This window comes from Bubalus bubalis, chromosome 11 (genome assembly GCF_019923935.1).
Source record: "Bubalus bubalis isolate 160015118507 breed Murrah chromosome 11, NDDB_SH_1, whole genome shotgun sequence".
Lineage (NCBI taxonomy): Eukaryota > Metazoa > Chordata > Mammalia > Artiodactyla > Bovidae > Bubalus > Bubalus bubalis.
Window position 1 is genome coordinate 16,315,772 of NC_059167.1, and position 21,380 is coordinate 16,337,151.

General features: G+C 49.2%; 1 protein-coding gene and 2 long non-coding RNA genes across 3 annotated transcripts in view; 1 reads left to right on the forward strand and 2 right to left on the reverse strand.

The window, feature by feature from the left end:
- Window positions 1–6,972: 6,972 nt before the first annotated feature.
- Window positions 6,973–8,288, reverse strand: LOC123327969. The gene is made up of 2 exons (XR_006542622.1): window positions 8,228–8,288; window positions 6,973–8,132 (listed from the first exon to the last, which is right to left on the reverse strand). It is a non-coding gene; the product is annotated as an uncharacterized LOC123327969 (long non-coding RNA).
- Window positions 8,289–8,466: 178 nt separating this feature from the next.
- Window positions 8,467–15,258, reverse strand: LOC123327970. The gene is made up of 4 exons (XR_006542623.1): window positions 15,200–15,258; window positions 14,922–15,051; window positions 10,467–10,602; window positions 8,467–8,708 (listed from the first exon to the last, which is right to left on the reverse strand). It is a non-coding gene; the product is annotated as an uncharacterized LOC123327970 (long non-coding RNA).
- Window positions 15,259–20,187: 4,929 nt separating this feature from the next.
- Window positions 20,188–21,380, forward strand: part of LOC102390987 (feline leukemia virus subgroup C receptor-related protein 2) — a 49,705-nt gene continuing 48,512 nt past the window's right edge. The window contains 2 exon segments of the mRNA XM_044924723.2: window positions 20,188–20,665; window positions 20,668–20,732. Of these exon segments, the coding sequence (XP_044780658.2) occupies window positions 20,203–20,665; window positions 20,668–20,732 (528 nt within the window). The 5' untranslated portion in view covers window positions 20,188–20,202.

The window sequence follows — 21,380 nt, forward strand, 5'->3', positions numbered from 1 at the left end:
TAGCTTTTTTATCACTGATTTTAAGAATTGGTTGGCTCTTTCTACTTTTCCTGAAGACTGAGGCCTCCAGGCACAATGGAGATACTAAGTAATCCCCAATGCTTTAGAGACCCTTGGGTGACCTTAGAAGTAAATGATGTCCCATTGTCACTTTGTAATGACCTGGGCAGACCAAATCCCGGAATGATTTCATGGAGCAGTTTTTTTTTTTAACCATCTCCTCAAACTTCTCAGTCTGTGTGGGAAAGCCTTCAATCTAGTTTGTGACTGTATCTATCATGACTAATAGGTATTTATACCCTTGAGAAACTGACATCTGGGTGAAGTCCATCTGCAAGACCTCTCCTGGGTAGGTGCCACATCCTTGGAAGGACTAGGCCAGCTGGGGTCTTCGAGTTCCTTGGGGGTTGTTTTTTAATTGGCAAGTGGGACAAGAGGAGACCGACCACTTGCCTTATAGTTGTTTGGAGACCTGTCCCTCTGAAGGAACTTTCTAGTCATCTTTGGAGGGCCTTCTCCCCTAAATGAGTGGCAGCATGTAAGGAGTTAACCAACTTCCATTGGAGGATCCCAGACAGAAAAAGGAGTCCCTCCTTTGGAAACACATCATATGATCTTCTTGAAAGCCCTCAGTCTTAGCTTTAAGAGTCTCCCTTCAGTATATGAAGAAGTTTCTGGCATTTTAGTCTGCGGAACTAAGGTGGCAACCAGTATTAGGTCATTGTTCTGTAATGTTGCTCTCTTAGCTGCCTGATTGGCTGCTTGGTTCCCTTGTGCCACTTCTGTGCTCCCTTTTTGAGTTCCTTTACAGTGGGAGACTGAAACCTTAGTGAGCAGATGAACTGCCTCCAAGAGCCTAAGGAATTGATCACCATATTTGACTGGGGAACCTTAGGTGGCCAGTGGCCCCTTTCTTTCCAAATAGCAGCATGAGCATGTAGCACCAGAAAGGCATACTTGGACTCAGTGTAAATGGCTACTCTTTTTCCTTTTCACAGCTCTAAAGCTCGAGTCAGGTCTATGAGTTCAGCAAATTTGGCTGAAGCACCTGGTGGCAAAGTTTAGCCTCTATGGTCTCAAAACTGGAGACTACTGCACATCCACTCTTCTTTTTCCATCCAAGACAAAGCTGCCTCAATCAGTGTACCAGACTTCCTCAGGATTTGTGAGAGGATCTTCTGACAATCCCTCTGGGGGTTTTGTCCAGTGGTCAAAGGTTTCTAGTCAAGAGTGAAAGAGGAGAGAGCCCTTGGGGGTAGGCAGGAGGGTGGCAGGGTTAAGAACCTTACAAGGGGATATAGTCAGGCCTGAATTTTCCATCAGCACTACTTGATATCTGAGAATCTTTGATCAGACATCTGTAAATGGCCTCTCCCATTTAGGAGTTGTTTCACTTGGTGGCTGGAAAAAAATAGTTTGCCCCCAAGAGAGAGTTTTAAAGCATCTTCTATCAGGATTGCAATAGCTGCAAGATTTCGAAGGCAGGGAAAGATCTCTTCCCAATAAGGGAGGAGGACACTCAGGAACCACCAGAAACTGGTGGGAAAATATTTGTCCGTCCCAGCAACAAAGAAGTGCTTGGGTGAATCTTTTAGTAATCATTTTTCCTGTATCACCCAAATGGTACAGGGTTTGGGAGGAGAAGGCTCTGGAGTAGGAGATCAGGACAGAGTAGGTAGCCTCTGTGCCAACCAAGAAATTCTCAGACCTACCTGTCACATCCAGTTCCAACCTTGGCTCCAGCCCCATGATGGTTATCTGTGACAGGTGGGCTGGCTGGAGCGGGCCACTTCAGTTGAACCATCATGAGGGAAGGCTTGGTGCTTGATCTTGAGGCTCTTGGGTCCTGAGGGCAGAGTGCCACCCTCCTTCCAATTGATGGCATTTGTAGCAAGCCGTTTTAGGAGACTTGTCATGGTTTAGACAGTCTTTGGCCCAATGCCGTACCTGTCTACAGATTAGGCATTTGCCTTGTGCCTTGTCCTTCATGGACTCGGGGTTTGCCATAGGGCTTCCCTGGAAGGCAGCCAGCATCGGGCATGCCTTGTCTCTCCTTTTCTCCCTTCCCTGAGTCTTGGCCTCCCTCTCCTGTTCTCTGTTATAAAAGGTATTGGTGGTTGTCTGGGCCATCTCATCTAAAGAAGAAGCAGGGTTCTGATGCTATAGCTGTTGTAACTTTATCCTGATGTCTGATGCACAATGGGGCAGGAATTTGTCCTTTAAAATCACCTGTCCCTTGTAAGAGTCTAAGTCCATTTTGGTAAACTTCTAGAGGGTCTCTTTAGCCTTTTTAGAAAGGCAGTGGGTTTCTCATTGGGCTCCTGAGTTATTGCTGAGACTCAGTCATAGCTGATTACTTTTTGCTGGGCTGCTTTCAGTCCTGCCTTCACATAGGTCAGAAAATGATCCCTTTCCCAGATGTGTTCAGGGTCATTATAATTCCAACTAGGATCTGAGGAGGGAACCGCAGTTTCCCCTACTGGGTATTTATTGCTTGACATGTGAAGCCCCATAGCATACCTTTGGGCTCCCTTAAAGACCCTAGTATCAGTCCTGGGTGTTCTTTGGAAGGACTGATGCTAAAGCTGAAACTCCAATACTTTGGCCACCTCATGCAAAGAGTTGACTCATTGGAAAAGACTCTGATGCTGGGAGGGATTGGGGGCAGGAGGAGAAGGGGACAACAGAGGATGAGATGGCTGGATGCCATCACCGACTCGATGGCCAAGAGTTTGGGTGAACTCCGGGAGTTGGTGATGGACAGGGAGGCCTGGCATGCTGCAATTCATGGGGTCGCAAAGAGTCGGACACGACTGAGTGACTGAACTGAAATGAACTGAACTGATGTTCAGGGTCAGATAAAGTTTGACTAAATATGACCATGATGTCCTTCCTTGTCAAGTCAAAAACCAAGGTAGTATGTTGGAATGTATCTGTATATTTGCCTGGGTCGTCTGTATAGCTTCCCAGGTCTTGTTTGATCCATCTTAGTTCTAAGAAGTTCTTAGTCTTGTGGGCCCAGGTTGGTATGAATTCTCCTCCAGTTTTGACTAAGGGACATACTCGAGTTGCCTTTTGTGGAGGGAGTGCTCCCGGATATGGGGGCACGTTTGGATACAAGGAAGGAGAACCAGGCAACTCGGGAACCATGGGAGGTGAGCCTTCACGGGGGGAGGAGGGGGGGGGTTCCTTTTCTTGGTGGTCTGTACCTAGCACATTTGCCTAGCAGTGAAGGAGGTAACAGACAGAACAGGCTCCATCTTGAAAGCAGGAGCCCATCTTAGGCCAGACTGTGAACGTTGGCTACATGCATGGTCACCCTCCCAATGGACTCTGAAATTTGTGCCCAGTGTCTATAGAAACAGCATACCAATGGAAAACCAGACCCCCCGGATGAAAGAGCCTCAGGACTTATACCAACCTAGACTCTCCATCGCCTAAAAGAATATGCTAATTATCTCTGTAACAGAACAGAGTCATAAATTATACTATGCTTATTGGGCTATGACCACAGGCCTATTGATAAATGTCCACTGTTTAACTACCTAGGCTTATGGTACATGAATCATGGGTTAACTTTGATTGTATCTCTCTTTCACTTTGTCCAGACTAGTTCAAGGAATTTGGGGAGGTGAGTTTGAACATGTATACTTAGGGTATATAAGGTTTTTACAAAAACTGGTTGGGGTCCTTGGCTAAGAGGAGACTCTGCCTTTGGCCCACCAGTATAATAAACTGCACTCCATTATCTGCATTGTCCTTCTGAGTGAGCTTGTTTCCTGGAGCACATGGCTAAAACAGTAGGCTCACTTTTAGGGCATACAACAATCCCATACTTAAGACAGAGTTCCTTCATATCTCTTAGTGGGAAGAAAATTTGGATATAGGGGATCTTTGTCCATTTCCCTTGTCTTTTGCAGAATAAGTCTAGCTGCACAATGGCACTGTAATTTAAACTTCCATCCTCAGGCCAGTGTTCCTTGTCCCCTAGAGGATACCGTGGCCACACAGTGGCACAAAAGAATTTTAAGCGAATTCTCCTTAGAGTGAGAGGATGGAACAGCTTACACTTATCAAGGGCATCTGTTGGGAAGTGGATTGGTTCTTTCCCATCTGAAAGACAGTGATGACAGGGAGGAAAAGAAAAAAGAAAAATCTAATAGGCCTCCTCCAATTTCCATGGGTGGACTTCTTTAAGGGTGAGTCATTTGAAGCTTATCTTACCCAGTACTGTTGCAACCTGAGAGCCAGCCATTCCCAGGTCAGGGTGCAGATCCCCAGGCAAGCTGAGGCATGGCACCCTCCTGGAGATCAAATCCCCAGGCAGGTTGGGGCAGGAAAGGCATGTTGACCTACTGGGATCGCTGGACTGGCGGATCTCCAAGCAGGTTGAGGTGTGACAACCTTTTGAGGAACAGATACCTATGCAGGTCAAGGCAGGTCGGCCTCCTGGGACCCCCGGACTGGAGATGAATGTCCCCAAGTTCTCCAGCATGACTCGTGCTGGGTAGGATTAAGGGGTTGTAACAGACCAGATATTCCATAAATGTGGAGTTGAGATTTGATCCGGGGGTATGATCATAACTTTACAAGAATGGTGGTAAGGAATGGGGCCCAAATGGCCTGCAGGGCTAACTCCCAAAGTGGCAAACATTATCCCCGGAAGCCCTATTGCCCTTGAAGGGATGCCACCAACAGATGGCCTTCTAGTGGGCATTGCATGCCTGTCACCCACCCTAGCGGGTTCACTGAGAAATGCTGTTGTTGCACATGTTATAGGAAACATGGAAGATGAAGGCCTGACTATCCAGAGGGATTGGATATTATACAGTATTTCCCTCCCAAGGGCCAGCTATTTTCAGGCTGTCCCTCCAGAAGATTGTAGAGGCAACATTGTGAGCCTGGACAGGCCTCAGGAAAAGAGCATGGAACAGGAGGGAAGGGGGCAGGGCACAACTTTTGAAAGAATGACATAGCGCAAGACCATAACATAAACTGATTAACATCAAATGGGCCCAAGATGGCAAGTCAAATCCAACTAAACCTTAATTTCCAATGTGTAAGCTAAATGACACACCCAGAGGTGGCAGGACAGTTCCAAGGCACTGTCTAAAGACAGAGAGTGGATGCTTTCCCATGGTTGGGATGAACCTCCCACTCATTACCATATGAAATCACTCAGCTCGGGAAAACTAACCACACCACATTCCATGGCCACCTCAGTCTTCTCTGCGATGGCCCACACCTTGTGGCATGTGCTTTTCTCTGACTCTGAACAAATCCACCTCTTACCTATTGCTGTGTCTGTAACTGGATTTTTGCAATGAAACATCAGAGCCTGAGCTTCATTTGGTCCTGAAGCCAGACACCACGGGTTTTGGCCAGGCTCAAGTCCCAGGAGAGAGGAGCAAAGGACAGGAGGAAAAAGCACTGGGAAAAACGTGCCAAGGAATCTTCATTACCTGCCAGAAAATCTGCTAAATACCTGACCTGTGCTCACAGTTTTCATTGACCTGATCCTTGGCACAAAGAAGATTAAGGACAGAAGAACGCCCAACCGCTTGGGCAACACCTACTGGGGCCCAGCAGAGCCTTTGGGACATGCTGAGGAGTAGCCCCTGCCAGGGTCCCTCAATTGCACCCACTGCCACTCACCTTTTCATGGGGGGTTCAAGGAAACAAGAAACGAGAGATTGTAAAGAAATTAAGATTTTGTTAGGCATATGTCCTTCCAGCCATAGGAGCAAGGACCTCCTACGTTAACTGGAGATCTTCTGCAATCTGAGACTGAGCCGCGGGAGTTTTCTGCTGTTTGTTTTTCGCTGTCCCGGTTTCCAGTACGCTGGGCTTCTGTCACTTCCCCTGTGCTGGGATTTCTTCGCCTTGAGCTTCCACGGTGAAAGCTTTCGCTGAGTTGGGCTCCTGCTATGCTTGGCCTCCTCCTTGTAAGAGAAGAGCCGAGGTTGTTTCAGACAGGTAAAATCTGAGTCACGGCACCACAGATGTCAGGGGAGTTTGTAATTTCCTCGGTTCTGTCTCGTCACAACAAGAATTTGAAGCGATGGATGGACCACCATTACAGCCCTCGGACAGACCAGTGTTACAGCCCTCGAATAGAAAAGTGTTACAGCTCCGTGTTACAGCTCTTTTTATTGAGAAAGTAAAGGAAAATACATTCTCGAGGCGTGAGGGCATGCCAACCCAAAAGACGCGAGGAGAAGAGAGGCCCCTGGCCCAATTTTGGCTCCTCTTTTTATATGTTTTTTCTCCTCCCCCTGGGCCTGTGCTATGTAAACTGGTCTAGCCAGGAGTGCTGTTTGGCTTACCTGAGGTCTTCACTCTGGCCCACGGACCTTCCTTTGTTCTATCTTAACTTCCTTCTCTTTTAGCCACCACCATTCTGGACTCCTTTTTCCTATTCTAACTACCTAACACAACCATCTCATCCTTTGTCATCCACTTCTCATCCCGCCTTCAATCTTTCCCAGCTTCAGGGTCTTTTCCAATGAGTCAGTCCTTTGCATCAGGTGGCCAAAGTATTGCAGTTTCAGCATGGGGGCGGGGAGGTGGGGGGGAGGGGCTTGGGCAGTGCTCACCACAGATTGGCAGTGACGGGTCGCCTGCTCGAGCAGAATCAAAACAGCCAATCAGAAGGAGGACTGATGGAAACAAACCAATCGGAGCCCGGCTGAGAGTGGGGGCGGGGACAGTGGGGGCTCAGGTAGACTCAGGTCTGCAGCTGTGCTGAGGCAGATTCTTTGCTGCTGCTGCTACTGTTGTGCTGAGAGTACTCTCGCCAGGGAGGGTGTATGTGGGAGGCAGAAGAGGTAGGTATCTGTGTGGCTTCTAATTGAGAGGATCTGCACAGCCTGGAACAATGGAGATGGGATAGAAGGAAGATATCCGGAGGCAACCTTGTACGGAGAAAAGAGATTTCAGAGACCAAGAGAAGAGGGAGCTGGGAAAACGAAGAAGGCTTGTAGGTACAGAACGAGTGAATCGATGAACGAATGAGTGGCCTCTCTGAGCCTGGCACAATGCGAGGAAGCTTTGCTTTCTAAAGTAATTCTTATAATAACCCTTGGAATAGGTAATTTTAATCTCCTTTTTGCAGGTAAGGAAACCTAAGCTGTAAAGTGTGAATTACTTGCCCATGGTCACACAGCTACTGAATAGTGAGACCAGAAAAGGAACGACTCACTCTACTAACCACCACACCGTTCCTGGCCTGGGTCAGGGCAAAATTGGGGAATACAGGTGGGATTCTCTCAGAGGCTCTCAAAAGCGTTGAGGAAGCCGTGCTGAGGGACTGGCAGAGCAGTTTGGAAGAGTGCTCAGGCTCTGCCTTCACCAGCTATCTTCTGGAGTTTCTGAGAGCTTCTGTGAAAGGGGCCTAAGTTCTGTCAAAGAGGGAGGCCATCCATGCAGCTTTTCTGACCCTGAGAGCTTAAGTGTCCTACTGAGGGAGGGAGGGAAAACAAGGAGGAGGGGAGGGGAGTGTGTGTATCTTGGCCCATGCTGGAACTGCTTGTGATTCCATTAGAGCTTCATTCTCTCTGGACTTTGACAGAGTCTGCTTTTGTGACCCATTTGCACTGAGACTTCATCCTCTGATGCTTCTACCTCTGGAACTTTCTTTGTTTTTTGGTGTGTCACACTGTCTTGAGCCATTACTGACGTTAATATTTGTTTCAGCTGAGTAATGTGGGACCAAACCAAAAGGCCTACTGTCAAAGTGACAAAGGAAGCCTGATAATTTATCACCACTTCAGGCCGAAGAAATTAACCAGACAGTAGATAAACCATGGGTCACATACCAAAGATGGGAAGAATCAATTCCATGATTAGATTTCTATCTACATCGTTTTTATTTGAACCAAGATGATTGAAATCAAGCTCAACAAGGGATGATTAACATCCCCTGATCACTCCTCCGTCTTCTCCCAGGTCTGCCTCCTGGAACCCGCTCCAGAGCTTGCCGCATCTTTGTGGGGGAGATGCACTTCCCACCACACAGATTGGGGCCCCACCTTCCCTCTGCAGGTTCTGGGAGCTGGGGAGGCAGAGAATCCTGGAGTCAGTCTTGGCTGCTGCCTCACCTTCCTGCTCCAGCTTATCCCTTGGGACAAAGCCTGCACATTATCCCGAAAGAAAGTTTATCAGGAGATTAACTTTTTCTAGTGTCTGAAGCGGAGAAGGCAATGGCACCCCACTCCAGTACTCTTACCTGGAAAATCCCATGGATGGAGGAGCCTGGTGGGCTGCAGTCCATGAGGTCGCTGAGGGTCAGACACGACTGAGCGACTTCACTTTCACTTTTCACTTTCATGCATTGGAGAAGGAAATGGCAATCCAGTGCAGTGTTCTTGCCTGGAGAATCCCAGGGATGGGGGAGCCTGATGGGCTGCCATCTATGGGGTCGCACAGAGTCAGACATGACTGAAGCGATGTAGCAGCAGCAGCAGCAGTGTCTGAAGACCATTAGGAGCCCAGTTCTAAGGAGCAGCAGCTGCTCTGGGTGAGGGTCATTCTTGGGCCCCCAGACTGACCACTGAGATTCTGTGGGAGAGCAAACACCCTCAGGACATACCCCTCAGGACTCCGGGACCAGGTTCTTCTGGCTCGTGTTGGCATCTGTCTGCAAATCCTCTTTCCTCAGAGCAGATCAAACCAAACATCAATAAACTTGACAAAACCTTTGCTGTGGCCTAGAACAAGAAGCCGATTTCAGAGAGTTGACCTCTTTGGGATGTGATGGTGCTAAGAATCTGGGGAGTCTGGTAGCCTGATTCGGGAACAGAAAGGCTCTCTTCTGCAGAAGATGTCCCGGCCCAGGGCCTTGTGTGCGTCATTGCCACCTCCGTGCCTTCCTCCAGACGCCGCCACTCAGGGGCTTGTGTTCTCCTGCCTGTGACCCTCACTGCAAACTCAGCTGGGTCCTCCCCCCCTGAGAACTCCAAAGGTCCCTGAGAGATGAGGGGAAGGGGCAGAAGGAGAGGTGGCCCGTGAATGGGACTCGGGTCTGCTGGGTTAGGTAAGCGTGTCCACCTCTGGTGGGGACAGTGTTTGCAGCCCCAGCCCCTCTCGCCATCCCTCTTCCAGCAGTAATCCTTTCTCAAATATCCTGAATTTAAAGGGACTCCCTTTCAACCAGGGGCCTCAGGTGTTGCCAGTGGTAAGGAGTCTGCCTGCCAATGCAGGAGCTGCAAGAGACACAGGTTTGATCTCTCGGTCAGGAAGATCCCCTGGAGTAGGAAATGGCAACTCACTCCAGTATTCTCACCTGGGGAATCTGATGGACAGAGGAGCCTGGTGGGCTACAGTCTGTGGGGTCACACAGAATCAGACATGACTGAGCACACACGCACGCACGCACCCTTTCAACCAACCCAAGCTTACCTCTCCTGCCTTACCTGCTGTCTTGCTCTAGTCATGTGCTTGGGGAAAATCTCCTCAAAATAAGACATTTTGGTTGCTTCTCATGGCCTTGATCTCTGTGCCGTGACCCCTGTTCTGTTTTGTTGTGACCACTGCCCCCCAGGCTCAGCATATTTGAGCTGCCTGGGTGGAAATGGTGCTGGTCGCTTGGGCCTCTGCCCAAGGGTAGCTGGTGTGTGTGTGTATACAGTACTCTGTATATAAAAGAAGTTCACACTTCTGGTGTGCGATTTGAGTTAAGGGGTGGAAAGGAGGTAGAAAATGATGGTGCCTTAATTTCCCATAAGGAGAATGTGTTTACTCTTGAGCCTCTTAAATGTATAAACAAAATGTTTACTGAAACCATTGCTGTATTGGAAATCATAATTAGTATTTTCTCACCAGATCTATTAAAGCAATAAAATATCCTCCGTGTGGTCTGTTTGTTTCTTGTTGTGGCAGAGATGGCTTTGGCGGTGGGAACAGGCTGGAGGGGTGGGGGCTCAGGGTAGAGGAAGCGCTCCTCCACACTGTGGAAGGTGGTCCTCTGTAGACATAGATGTTACCATGCCAGTAGGTTATTTTTTAAAGATAAGGCTGCAAACGTTGCTGTCCACATGGAGACTGCAGCTTAAGGCCCGATCAGTGGCCCCAACCACTTTCCATACAGCACGATCATTTTACAGTGCAAGTTGACCACATCACTCCTCCACTTCCAACCCCTAGCTTCTTAGCTCAACCAAAGCCCAGTCCTCACCAGAGCCTACAAGACCACATGCACTGTGGCCCCCACCTACTTATCTGACCATCTGTTCTCTACTTTTGTGTTCAGTCTCTCTGGTCCAGCCACACGACCTCCCTGCCATGCGTAGAACATACCAAGCATATTCCCACCACAGGTCCTTTGCACCTGCCAATGCCTGTGTCTGGGGTTCAAATACTCCAGATATGCATATGACTTGTCTTCTCACTTCTGCTCAAACTTCCCCTCCTCAGCCAGGCCTTCCCTACCCGCCAGCTCACTCTGTCTTGCTGTCTTCCGTGCTTACACTCATTGTTTGTCTTCTGAGTGTCTTCCCCACAGGACTGTGAGCCTCAGCAGCTTGAAGACCTTGTCAGTGTGTTCACCGTCTCTTGCTCGGTGCTTGGACCAGTGCGCGACTTGTAGTCAGGGTTCTAAATGCACTTGTTGAAGGGAGAAATGGGTGAGTGGATATTACCAGCCCCAGACCACCCTCCATCCCTGCCTCCTCCCACCTCCCACTGACTTTCACGAAGGAGAGGAAAGAATTCCTGGATCTCTAGACCCCACAGAGTCCTTGTGATGTCTCAGACTTTCCAGGACCCTGGCTGGGTGCTGGGTTTTGATGACTGCGGAGATGCTGGGGACGTGTCAGATTGAAAGGGAGTGAGGGTCTGGGAGACAGAGGGAAGCAAGCTCCGTGTCGGGGCTTGGGGTCAGGCTCTGCGGGGACGCTGAGTCCTGGCTCATGTACCATGAGGGCTGCGGGGTGTGTCATGTACCATGAAGGAAGCAGGGTGTGTCAGTCGTTTCACGTGTGGTTACTGATTCACAGAGAGGAGGTGTACCAACACGGAAACGACACGGCGTTGTCACTGTGTGCGTCCCCTGGATGCTTGCCATCTGAGTCTGTGCCCATTCCTCTCCCTCGGTATTCCCCACACTGCAGTCACCCAGGCACCATGAGCAGCACCCCATTTCTGCAGCATCCATAAACTCTCTGCACTGTGACGTCCCTTTTTAAACCCACTCGCTTTTCTTGAATCCAGGGATCTGAAAAGGAAACTCGCAGACAAGGGAGGCCAACAGGAAAGGTGGGAGCAGCCTGCCGGCAGGAGGAGCTGTCTGCCCAGTGGAGGCAGAGGGGCTTTGGTAGTGCAGGCAGGGAGGGGTGGGGGTGGGGGTGGGGGCAGGTCCCAGGGGCTGAGCAGAGCGGGAGGAGGTGGAAGGGGAGGGGCCTGGGACCCTGGGAGGAGGGGCAGGAGAGGCGGCGGCCTGGGACTGGGAGCTGGGCTGGGGAGGCTGCTGGGGGGAAGCTGAGGGGCAGGGAGGTGGGGGCTGACATTGAGGTGCTGTGCTTGTGGGGTTGGGGGGTGAGATGTGAGTGAGAGACAGGATAGAGGCTGCGGGGGGCCTGGGGAGGGTGTTAGGGTGGGGGAGCCCATGGGGGAGGCTGAGACAAGAGCAGGCAGAGGAAGGGGCTGGGGGGAGGGGGCACAATGAGGGGCCCTAAGAGTTAAGGGAGGAACGCAGAGGAGCAAGCTGCCTGTAAGAGATCCTGGTGGGGCAGGCCTGAAAAGGGGCTGGAGGAAGGGCAGTGATGGGGAGAGACGGGGCTGGGTGTCCCCTTCCCGATGGGCCTGGCTGCCCCCTGGGACTGGACAGGGAGCATGCTGGCCTCAACTGGGCGGCTGCCCTTGTGTTGCTTGTGTCTGAAATGAGCTCACTCACCCCTGGTACACGGCTCCTACCCCAAAGGAGATCAGTCATCGAGTTTGTGCTCTCCCGCTAGACAGGTAAAGGAGATCTTGGGAGCACTGGGGAGTGAGAAGCACGTCAAGGAGTGAGAAAGGAGAGGGAGAGGGACCAGGAAGGTGAGTTGTCACAGGGACATCTGTAACAGCAGAGACTTGGACTCTGGAGGCGTCTGCAGTATCACAAGTTGTTGTGCATGAGAAATTTGACACAGGCAGCCTCCAATGTGGCTGTGATCCCGATCATTACTCTGGAGAATGTGGTGGTGTTTATTAGGAAAACGTGGATGCTCCCCAGCCCCAGGAAGAGGGGAAGCAGGTCCCTCACTTCTACTGGCCCCTGCTTCTCAGGACATATGAGTTCACTGTTACGTGCTGCTGGACTCATCTCCTGGTTGATTGCCCCTCTCCTTATGGGAACCGCCCCTCCTCCAGTCCAATGTGCACCCACGGAATGGGCTCCCTTGCCCCCATGGGCATGGCTGATGAGTCTAGGACTAGGCTAGGATTCTAGGAGTTTGTATTTAGCCAGAACATCAGGGCAGCCTTTCTCTGGCAGCTGAAGATGTCAAACAGTGAAACTTCAGCATGCAGAAAACTAGTCTTCAGGAAGAGAGACAAAGAAAGTTGACATGCAGGATGCTATGAACTGTTTGTGTCTCCAAAATTTATATACTGAAAACTCACCCCCCCCCTTCAAAGATGTGATGGTTTTAGGTGGCATGTCCTGTATGAGGTGAATGGGTCATGAGGGTGGAACCCCCATAAATGGGATCAGTGCCTTTATAAAAAAGGACCCCAGAGAGCTCCCTTGCCCCTTCTCTATGTGGGGACACAGCAAAAGAAGCTTCCTAGAATCAGGAATTGGACCTCACCAGACATGGAATCTGCCATCACCTAGAACCTGGGACCTCCCACCCTGTAGAACTAATTGTAAGAAATAAGTTTCTGCCATGTGTAAGGTATTTTGGTTACAGCAGCTCAGAGGGACTGAGACACAGGGAGACGGAGAGAAGGAAGGAGTCCTGAGTGCCGTCCAGCCCTGGCTGGGGCAGTTCCCGGGGCATCAGCAGGTCTGACTTTTCTGCCACTTGCCTGACCACCTCCTCCTTGAAGTCTGAGCCCCCTGACTGCCTAATCTGGTTCAAGTTGGGCATTTGTCATCTGCAGTCAATGTAACAGAAAAAGGAAAAGATGCTTGAAAAAGTTAGGCTGCAGTCAGCATTCTTGGTTTCCCCATTTGAGACACTAGGAGGCACTTTCAAGGCTGCTGGAGCTCAGGACTGCTGCTGGCTTCAGCTGCAGGGACCTCACCCAGCTATCGACTTTAAAAAACTGCAGGGAATCCATAAATCCTTGGGCTTCATTTTGATGCTTGTTTCTTTCTAATTACTCATTTACTCTCAGAATTAAGGTGAGCCAAGTGTTCCACCCTGAAGCCAAAGAGTGAAACCTGAGAGGATTTACTTTCCATTCAAATTTGATTATTGGATTTTCATGGAAATCACACTCTGATTTCAGCCCCCTTCTGGAGCCTCTGGACCTTGCAGAGGCTGAGGCAGCTGTAGGAAGGGGTTGGAGACTTAGTAGAGAAGCAGGAGAGAGAAACAGGAGGTGGGGGGTGTATAATGCAGGCGCTTTTCCTGTACAACTTGTCTCTGCAAGATTTCCAGGAGGAGGCCATTCCCTTCCCTGCAAGGGCATCATCCTGAGTCCTCCCTGTTACTCCCTGTCCCCAACGTTATAAAGTCCAGGATGTAATTGACCTCACCCATGAACATGACCTGTGGGCCTCAGAGAAGCAGCTCAATCTCTATTATTGATCTATGTTTAAATTTTGAGGTTTTTTTAAACCAAACTTCTCCATAGTTTAAAAAACTCAAATTATCATCTATCAAACATTTCATTGCCTACCTTGCTTTCCTGGTCCTCTGAGGCAACTATTCAGCCATTAGTGGATGAATCTTTAGTATTTACCTTCCTTACTCTAAATAACATGGGTATGCAGATACTGCAGATGGTGACTGCAGCCATGAAATGAAAAGAGGCTTACTCCTTGAAAGGAAAGTTATGACCAACCTAGATAGTATATTCAAAAGCAGAAACATTACTTTGCCAACAAAGGTGCGTCTAGTCAAGGCTATGATTTTTCCTGTGGTCATGTATGGATGTGAGAGTTGGACTGTGAAGAAGGCTGAGCGCCGAAGAATTGATGCTTTTGAACTGTAGTGTTGGAGAAGACTCTTGAGAGTCCCTTGGACTGCAAGGAGATCCAACCAGTCCATTCTGAAGGGGATCAGCCCTGGGATTTCTTTGGAAGGAATGATGCTAAAGCTGAAACTCCAGTACTTTGGCCACCTCATGCGAAGAGTTGACTCATTGGAAAAGACTCTGATGCTGGGAGGGATTGGGGGGAGCAGGAGAAGGGGATGACAGAGGATGAGATGGCTGGATGGCATCACTAACTCAATGGACGTGAGTCTCAGTGAACTCTAGGAGTTGATGTTGGACAGGGAGGCCTGGCGTGCTGCGATTCATGGGGTCGCAAAGAGTTGGACATGACTGAGTGACTGATCTCTGATCTCTCTCTGAGGCAGATACTTCCTGATTTTATCCATGTTAGGCATTATCTGCTGACTTTCCAATATTGCAGTCAAGGATTCAGCTCTGCTCACCCCGCCCTCATCTCCACCACATGCATGTACCCACTTCCTGTTCCCCCATCCTCCCGATACACTTGTCATATTTGATCATATCAAGTTCAGTGTTCATATTATTATGATTGTGCTCACATTGTTCACAACTGAGTCTCTTAAGGTAGTCATGACTTTGTTCCCTTTTCCTCCATAGCTTTTTATATTTCACTGGAATTTAAGATTGCCTCCCCTCCCCATTTATTTAGCTATATTTGTGGTACTGATCACGAGTCCCATCCCTAATGCTCTCCCAGTCTATAAACCTCTTTCAATATTCTAAAACACAGTCCTCTCAGGGTCATCTTGACCAACCTTTCCTGGAGTCTTTGATCGGCTTCAGTCTGAATGGGCGGTTTCTCTGCCTGGCTCATAGCTGTCCCTGGGTGCCGGGGTCCAGCCCCAGCTGATCCAGGGTATTTGAAGGAGAGACGGCACAGGCGACCTATTTATTTAAATATTTTATCAAAGATATAAAAAGTAATAGGATGAGGATAGCTCAGTAGGAAAATTCAGTGGAGAAAAGAGGCTGAGTAGCTTGGTTTACGCGGGAGACCAATAAAACTTCAAGACAAGAAGTTTGAACCACTTACGTAGGCCGCAGGTGTCCTTCCGTTCTCCTGAAGGAGAGGAGACACTGAGGCCTCCCCGGTCGGATCTTAGAAGCCCAGGCATAATTAGCAAGCATGGCGGGTTCCACACTCCAGATGGAGACTCAGCCAGAATTTGAGAGAGAGCACGACATGGGGAGACCAAGTTTCGGTGAACAAGGCCCGCACTTTATTTTCCAAAGTAGTTTTTATACCTTAAGTTATGCATAGAGGATAATGGGGGAAGGGGTGGAGTCATGCAAGGACAGCAGTTCCTGGTCCTAATCGAAGCCAGGCTTTCAAACTTATCATATGCAAAAGTTCAGGTGATTTATATCATCTTCTGGCCCAGAGGCCTGTTAACATTTTAAGAAACTTATTTTTCTCTAAAGGTGATTATTCCAAAGTCAGGCACCAGCCTCCAAAAAAGCATTGGACAAAGCTGCATTCCTATAGGGCAAAGGTGAGGTGGGCTCAATCAAGAAAAGAATTAACTCAAGGGTCCAAGGTTACAAACATTGAGGCTACTACTTACATTTCTATAAACCCATTATATCAATCAATACACTGCCAAGGACACAGTAGGTAAGGAGTATGGAGACTTAGCAGCAAACATTGGCCCAATAAGTGAAAAACCCTTCACCAATACAATTTCTAATCAATCTTTTAACTACTCAAAGGAATCTGTGTTTAAACAGTTTAGAACATCTCCTGCCTCTCACAGTTGGGAGGCTCTGAACAATCACATGTGGCCGGAAAAACCTATTCAGGCAGGCTAGAGGATATCCAAAGGAGTTTGTAGGTTGAAACACTGTCACATCCAGGAATTATTAACTGGAACTGTAAGCTAACTCTTTTTTCAGAGAGAGGTAGTGGGGGACAGCCCCCCTGTGAAGTCAGAGGTGTTGGTGAGAGCACAAAGCAGAAAGTAGGCAGACTCTGGTTTGGGGTAGATGCTCGAGAATTTCCAGGGGGACTCCTGAGACTCGATCCCGCCTTTGCATATGCCGAGCCTCCTTCCTCATGACCTTTGCCATGGGCGGAGCTCCTGCTCCCGGCAGTGATAGAATTCTAGTTGAGCTATTCCAGATCCTGAAAGATGATGCTGTGGAAAGTGCTGCACTCAATATGCAATATTCAATATGCACTCAATATGCAATATGCCGGCTCCCGGCACCTGGGATGTTCCTTTGCTGTCGTCTTGGTGAGTCCCCTTTCCTTTCCTGGGTTGTCGTCCTGGCTTCTTCGATCTTACATCTTACTCTCTCTCGGTCTCCTCCCTCATTTTGGTGAAGCACATCCTTTAGCAGCTTCTTGGGAGGAGAAGGAAGTACCTTTAAAAACTTTACATGTGTGAAAGTGTTTGGTTCTTTTCTAGTAGTTTCCCCCCGCCCCCCTTCCCCTTTGGTGGTCTCCGTGTAGGAGTCTAGGCAGGAAATGATTCTCCTTCAGAAAACATTGTTCTTCTGACCTCCAGGTTCCAGGCTTGACCACAACCTGATGACGCTCTGCACCTGTTTTCTTGAAAGTGTTTTAAGAACCTGTTCTTCTCTCTGTGTAAACTGATTGGCTGTCCTCTTCATTTCAGTTTTCAAAATTCCGTGGTGATAAGAAATTCAGCCCACTCTACACACAGATATTGAGACAGGCATGTGCAGTGGAGTTTCCCTCACTCAGGGTCCCAGGCTGAACAGAGACATGCAGCAGAGTTTCCAGCTGGAATACGTGGAAAGCGTGGATGCTGAGGCAGACAGGGTGTCGCGAGCGCAGTATTGCACATGGAAATGGCACATGCAGGATGCGTAAGGGCAGCATTTATACAAACTCCACGTGTCAGTACTTTTTAGGGCGATTCACCGAGGGCCTCACCTGATTCATCAGCGATTTAGCCTGCCCTTCACGCCCTCCATGCTGTCACTCTACAGCCCCCGCGGAGGTGGTGGTAAGCGATCCAAAAGGGTGCCACCCGCAGACCTTGGGACTGCTGGAAACCGCTGCATGTACAGCCCAGGTTGCGGTGGGAGCAGCCCCTGGGGCTGGAGGCCTTTGGTGCTGAGGGAGGTGGGAGAGGTAAGACTGAGACGCTGCCCACCCCCATGTGTGTTTTTGGGGTGGAGGGATTGAGGAGGGCCTACCTCCCTCAACACCCCCAACCAAATGGTGTCTTCCTTTCTCATCTCTATCTGTTTTGACCGTTAAGTCCAGCTCATCTTTGCCTTTGATATGTAACCAAAGGAAAACTAAGAAAAAATAAAAAAACACCACCACCTTTGGACTTCAGGGTCAGCTCCTAACGCCAGTGGTAGCGCTGGCCTCCAGGGGGAGACTTTCTAACCTTTCTGCACAGAACCAGGAAGACTCGAACTCAAAGTCAAGGTTCTCTCTAGCTCCCTGGGGGAGTCAATTGGAAAGAACCAGGAAGCAGAATCCCTTTAAAAAGCAACCACTAAAATGTACTTTTCCTTCAGCTTCAGTGTATACCGATTGATGTCTGTAGACAGAACATGCTGATGAATAGAACATATAGTAAGCCGCTCAATGAGTGTTTCTTCCCTGAATACAAAATATTTCTCTCAATGTAAATCTACCCACATTTTCTATACCTTTCCTCTCCCTGGTGGGAATCAGCCAAGAGACAGTACTACAGTACTTGGTGGCTGTCGGAATATTGTTTTTGAAAACAATTGACACATTATCTTAATTATTAATAATTCTCACAGCAACCCTATGACACATCTGGTTTTAATCTTCATTTCACACATTCATAATCTGAAGACCAAAGAGGTAAAATAACTTGCCCAGGATCCTAAAGCCCATAGTGTAGAATGAACCCTGAGTACACTAAGTCCAAGGCTCACAGTAGATCTGACTCCCTCCACACAAAAGGCAACTCCAAATAGCCCTTGAATCCCAGCTTAGATACTTGGGAATTGTCACTACACTGAAGCATTGCCCCAGAGGAGCACATGGGAGAGACTCGTGGAAAGGGACTCAGGAAACCCGTCTGCCTGTTCTGATGCCAGTCAGCTGTGGGGCTCTGACAATGCCCTCTGACTCTCTGGGCCTGAATTTCCAGATCTGTAAAATGATGTTAAGAATGTATCTGCAGAGTTTTAGGAGAGAACCATGATAACCTAGGGAAAGAAACAGTGAGATCTCTCAGAGAGCTTCCAGAGAATGGAAGATGGAAGTTCCATGCTCCCTGGAGAAAGATGGGGAAACCTTTGGAATTTTGAGACAGAGGATGGGTAATTAATGTAGAAGTTCTTAGATGGGTATGATTTCCGTCTTCAGACACTCTACTATAATCCAAGGCTTCATGATTTCTACTGAAAAATTGGATGCCTTCAAGCAGTATTCCCGCTCCGGGAAACCAGTGGCTCTCAAATCACAAGGGTGCTCAAACCTGGCTGCAACTTTAAACATGCCAAGGCTGGATCCACTCTCAGAGACCTGATCTGGAGTGTGGCAAAGGCTTTGGGAATGTGGAGTTCCCCGTGTGATTTTAATGTGCAGAACAAGTTTAGAACCACATCCACAGAGCCTTAAATTCTTCCTTTTTTGCTGTGAAAATTAAAGAACACAAGAAAGCACAGCACTCAGTGGCACTTGAACTTTAATATGCTAACAAACGGATCACCTAGAGGTCTTTCAAAATGCAGCCGCTGATTCAGTAGGTTGGGGCTTTTGTAATAAACCCAAGGGGATGCCAACCCTGCTGTCCCCAGACTGTGCCTGAGTGGCCAGTGTGTATCATGACGGATACACAGGAGAATTATGCCTCTTTACATCAGCTGAGACCTCAAGTAAGAAGTTACTTCCCTTCTTTGTGTCTCAGGTTTCGAATCTAAAAACTGCACACTAGTGAAAGCACTTCCATCACAGAATTCTTGTGGTGCTTAAATGAGCGAATACACTAAACAGATTTAGCACACCTCAAACAGTTGTGTGTTTTTAATTGTTAGGATACCTGACACTCCTGGAATGCTTACTACCCACCAGGAATTTTCCAAGTGCTTTCAAATCTTAACCCACTCAAGCCTCCAAACAATACTGTGAGGTAGGTACCATTATCTCATCATCCCTGTTTCACAGATTTTCCAAAACACTGAGACACAGAGATGTGGAGAATCTTAATTTACAGAACACACCTAGGAGCAGCTGGGCTGGTGGTTGAAACCAGGGAAGATCTGGCCTCTAATCTCCCCTCTGGGCTGAAATTAATGAGTGTTCCAGGCTTTGACTTGAGGCTTTACCTGGCTGCAGACCAGCAGAGGGCAGTCTAGGGCTAGCTGGCTGCAGAGCCCACTTAACAGTGTGTGCTGTGCTAGGCAGTTCACTCAACTGACACTGGGTCTTCAGCATCTGAGAACTCCCCTCTCCCCTCCCACCAGGTCCCCACGTGTAGGAGGCCCCCGGGAATCCAAAGGAAAGAAGAACCCTGCCAATTAGCTGCAAATCTGAGTTCCCTAACAAAAGACCAGGTCTGGGGGAAAGCAAATAGGAGACAAGTTTTCTATAACTCACTTTATCCCAAGAACACAACCAGCCTGGGAAATCTACAAATTTCTCTTTATACTGAAAGTCTAGCAAAAAGGGTTGGGAATTAGGGTGGGGGAGTGAGGTGGAGCCAGGCCCCAATGCCCACCCTAGAGCTATCAGAGTCCTGTAAAGTTCTTGTGCAAGGAGATAACTGTTTTTGATGGGCTGAACTGGCCAGAAAGCCTTGGGAGGTTGCCAGGACTGGCTTGAGGCATTTTCCACCAGCCTAGGGCATAGCAGTCAGGGACAGAGGACATAAAGGCCAAGTGGGAGCAGTAACTGGGAGGGAAGCACAGGGAGCCTCACTATAGGCTCTTCGGTAGGCTCAGGCCTCCCTTTATTCTGGGACTCTGGGACAGATGGGACAAGTGGCCTGAGGGCTTCAGAGAACCGGTCAAAGCACTGTCTCTTAAGACTGCTGGAGTCCCTAGCACATGCTCATGGCTCCGGTAGAGGTTGGAGACATGGAGGATGAAGATCCAAACCAACAGGAGCATGATGGCACCCCTTCTCAGATGTCCCCACTTGAGGTGGAAGCCCGTGGCTACACCCTATTCAGAGTCTTGGACAGAGAGTTCATGATCAAGGTGAGCAAGCGCCGGTGGGCGGTGGTCCTGGTGTTCAGCTGCTACTCCATGTGCAACGCCTTCCAGTGGATCCAGTACGGCTCCATCAATAACATCTTCATGAACTTCTACGGGGTCAGTGCCTTTGCCATCGACTGGCTGTCCATGTGCTACATGCTGGCCTACATCCCTCTGCTCCTGCCGGTGGCCTGGCTCTTGGAGAAATTTGGCCTGCGGACCATCGCCCTCACTGGCTCCGCTCTCAACTGCCTGGGAGCCTGGGTGAAGCTGGGCAGCCTGAATCCACGTCTCTTCCCAGTCACGGTGCTGGGCCAGGTCGTCTGCTCCGTGGCCCAGGTCTTCATTCCGTCTGGTTCGGGGCTAATGAGGTGTCAACCGCCTGCTCCATAGCTATCTTTGGCAATCAGGTGGGTAGAGGAGTGGGTGGCGTTCACTGTGGGACTGAGGGTGTTGGTTGTACCAAACTGCTTCACTGTGTGAAGACTAGCTTTCCGACTTCAGCAGTGTTTGTGACTCTGGCTGACTGTGGCTGGGTGTGACTGAGTGAGTGGATGATTGTGACCGAGCGAGTATGTAAGAGAAGTGGGGAAACGAAAGGAAGGGCCTTTGCTGTCACCGCAGTTTCTCTTCCTCCAGCAGAAACCGTGCTTCTGGAACACATGTTGTCTTTATGATCTCATTCCTGAACTTACTTCACCAGCTTGACAAGATAGCTCTTCTTTCTCAGGGAATAGCCCCTGGCCGTCTGACTATTCTGTGCCATTGGAGGTTGGCGGGTGTTTTTTGCCTGTCCAACCAGCTTTCCCAGAGTGCAGCATCTCCTGTGGCTGCTGCTGCTAAGTCGCCTCAGTCGTGTCCGACTCTGTGCGACCTAGTAGCCCACCAGGCCCATCCGTCCCTGGGATTCTCCAGGCAAGAACTCTGAAGTGGGTTGCCATTTCCTTCTCCAACGCATGAAAGTGAAAAGTGAAAGTGAAGTTGCTGAGTCGTGTCCGACTCAGGTCTGAGTGATGTCTGGGGGTAGGTGAAGGCCAGCACCTGTGTGCTTGTGTTTG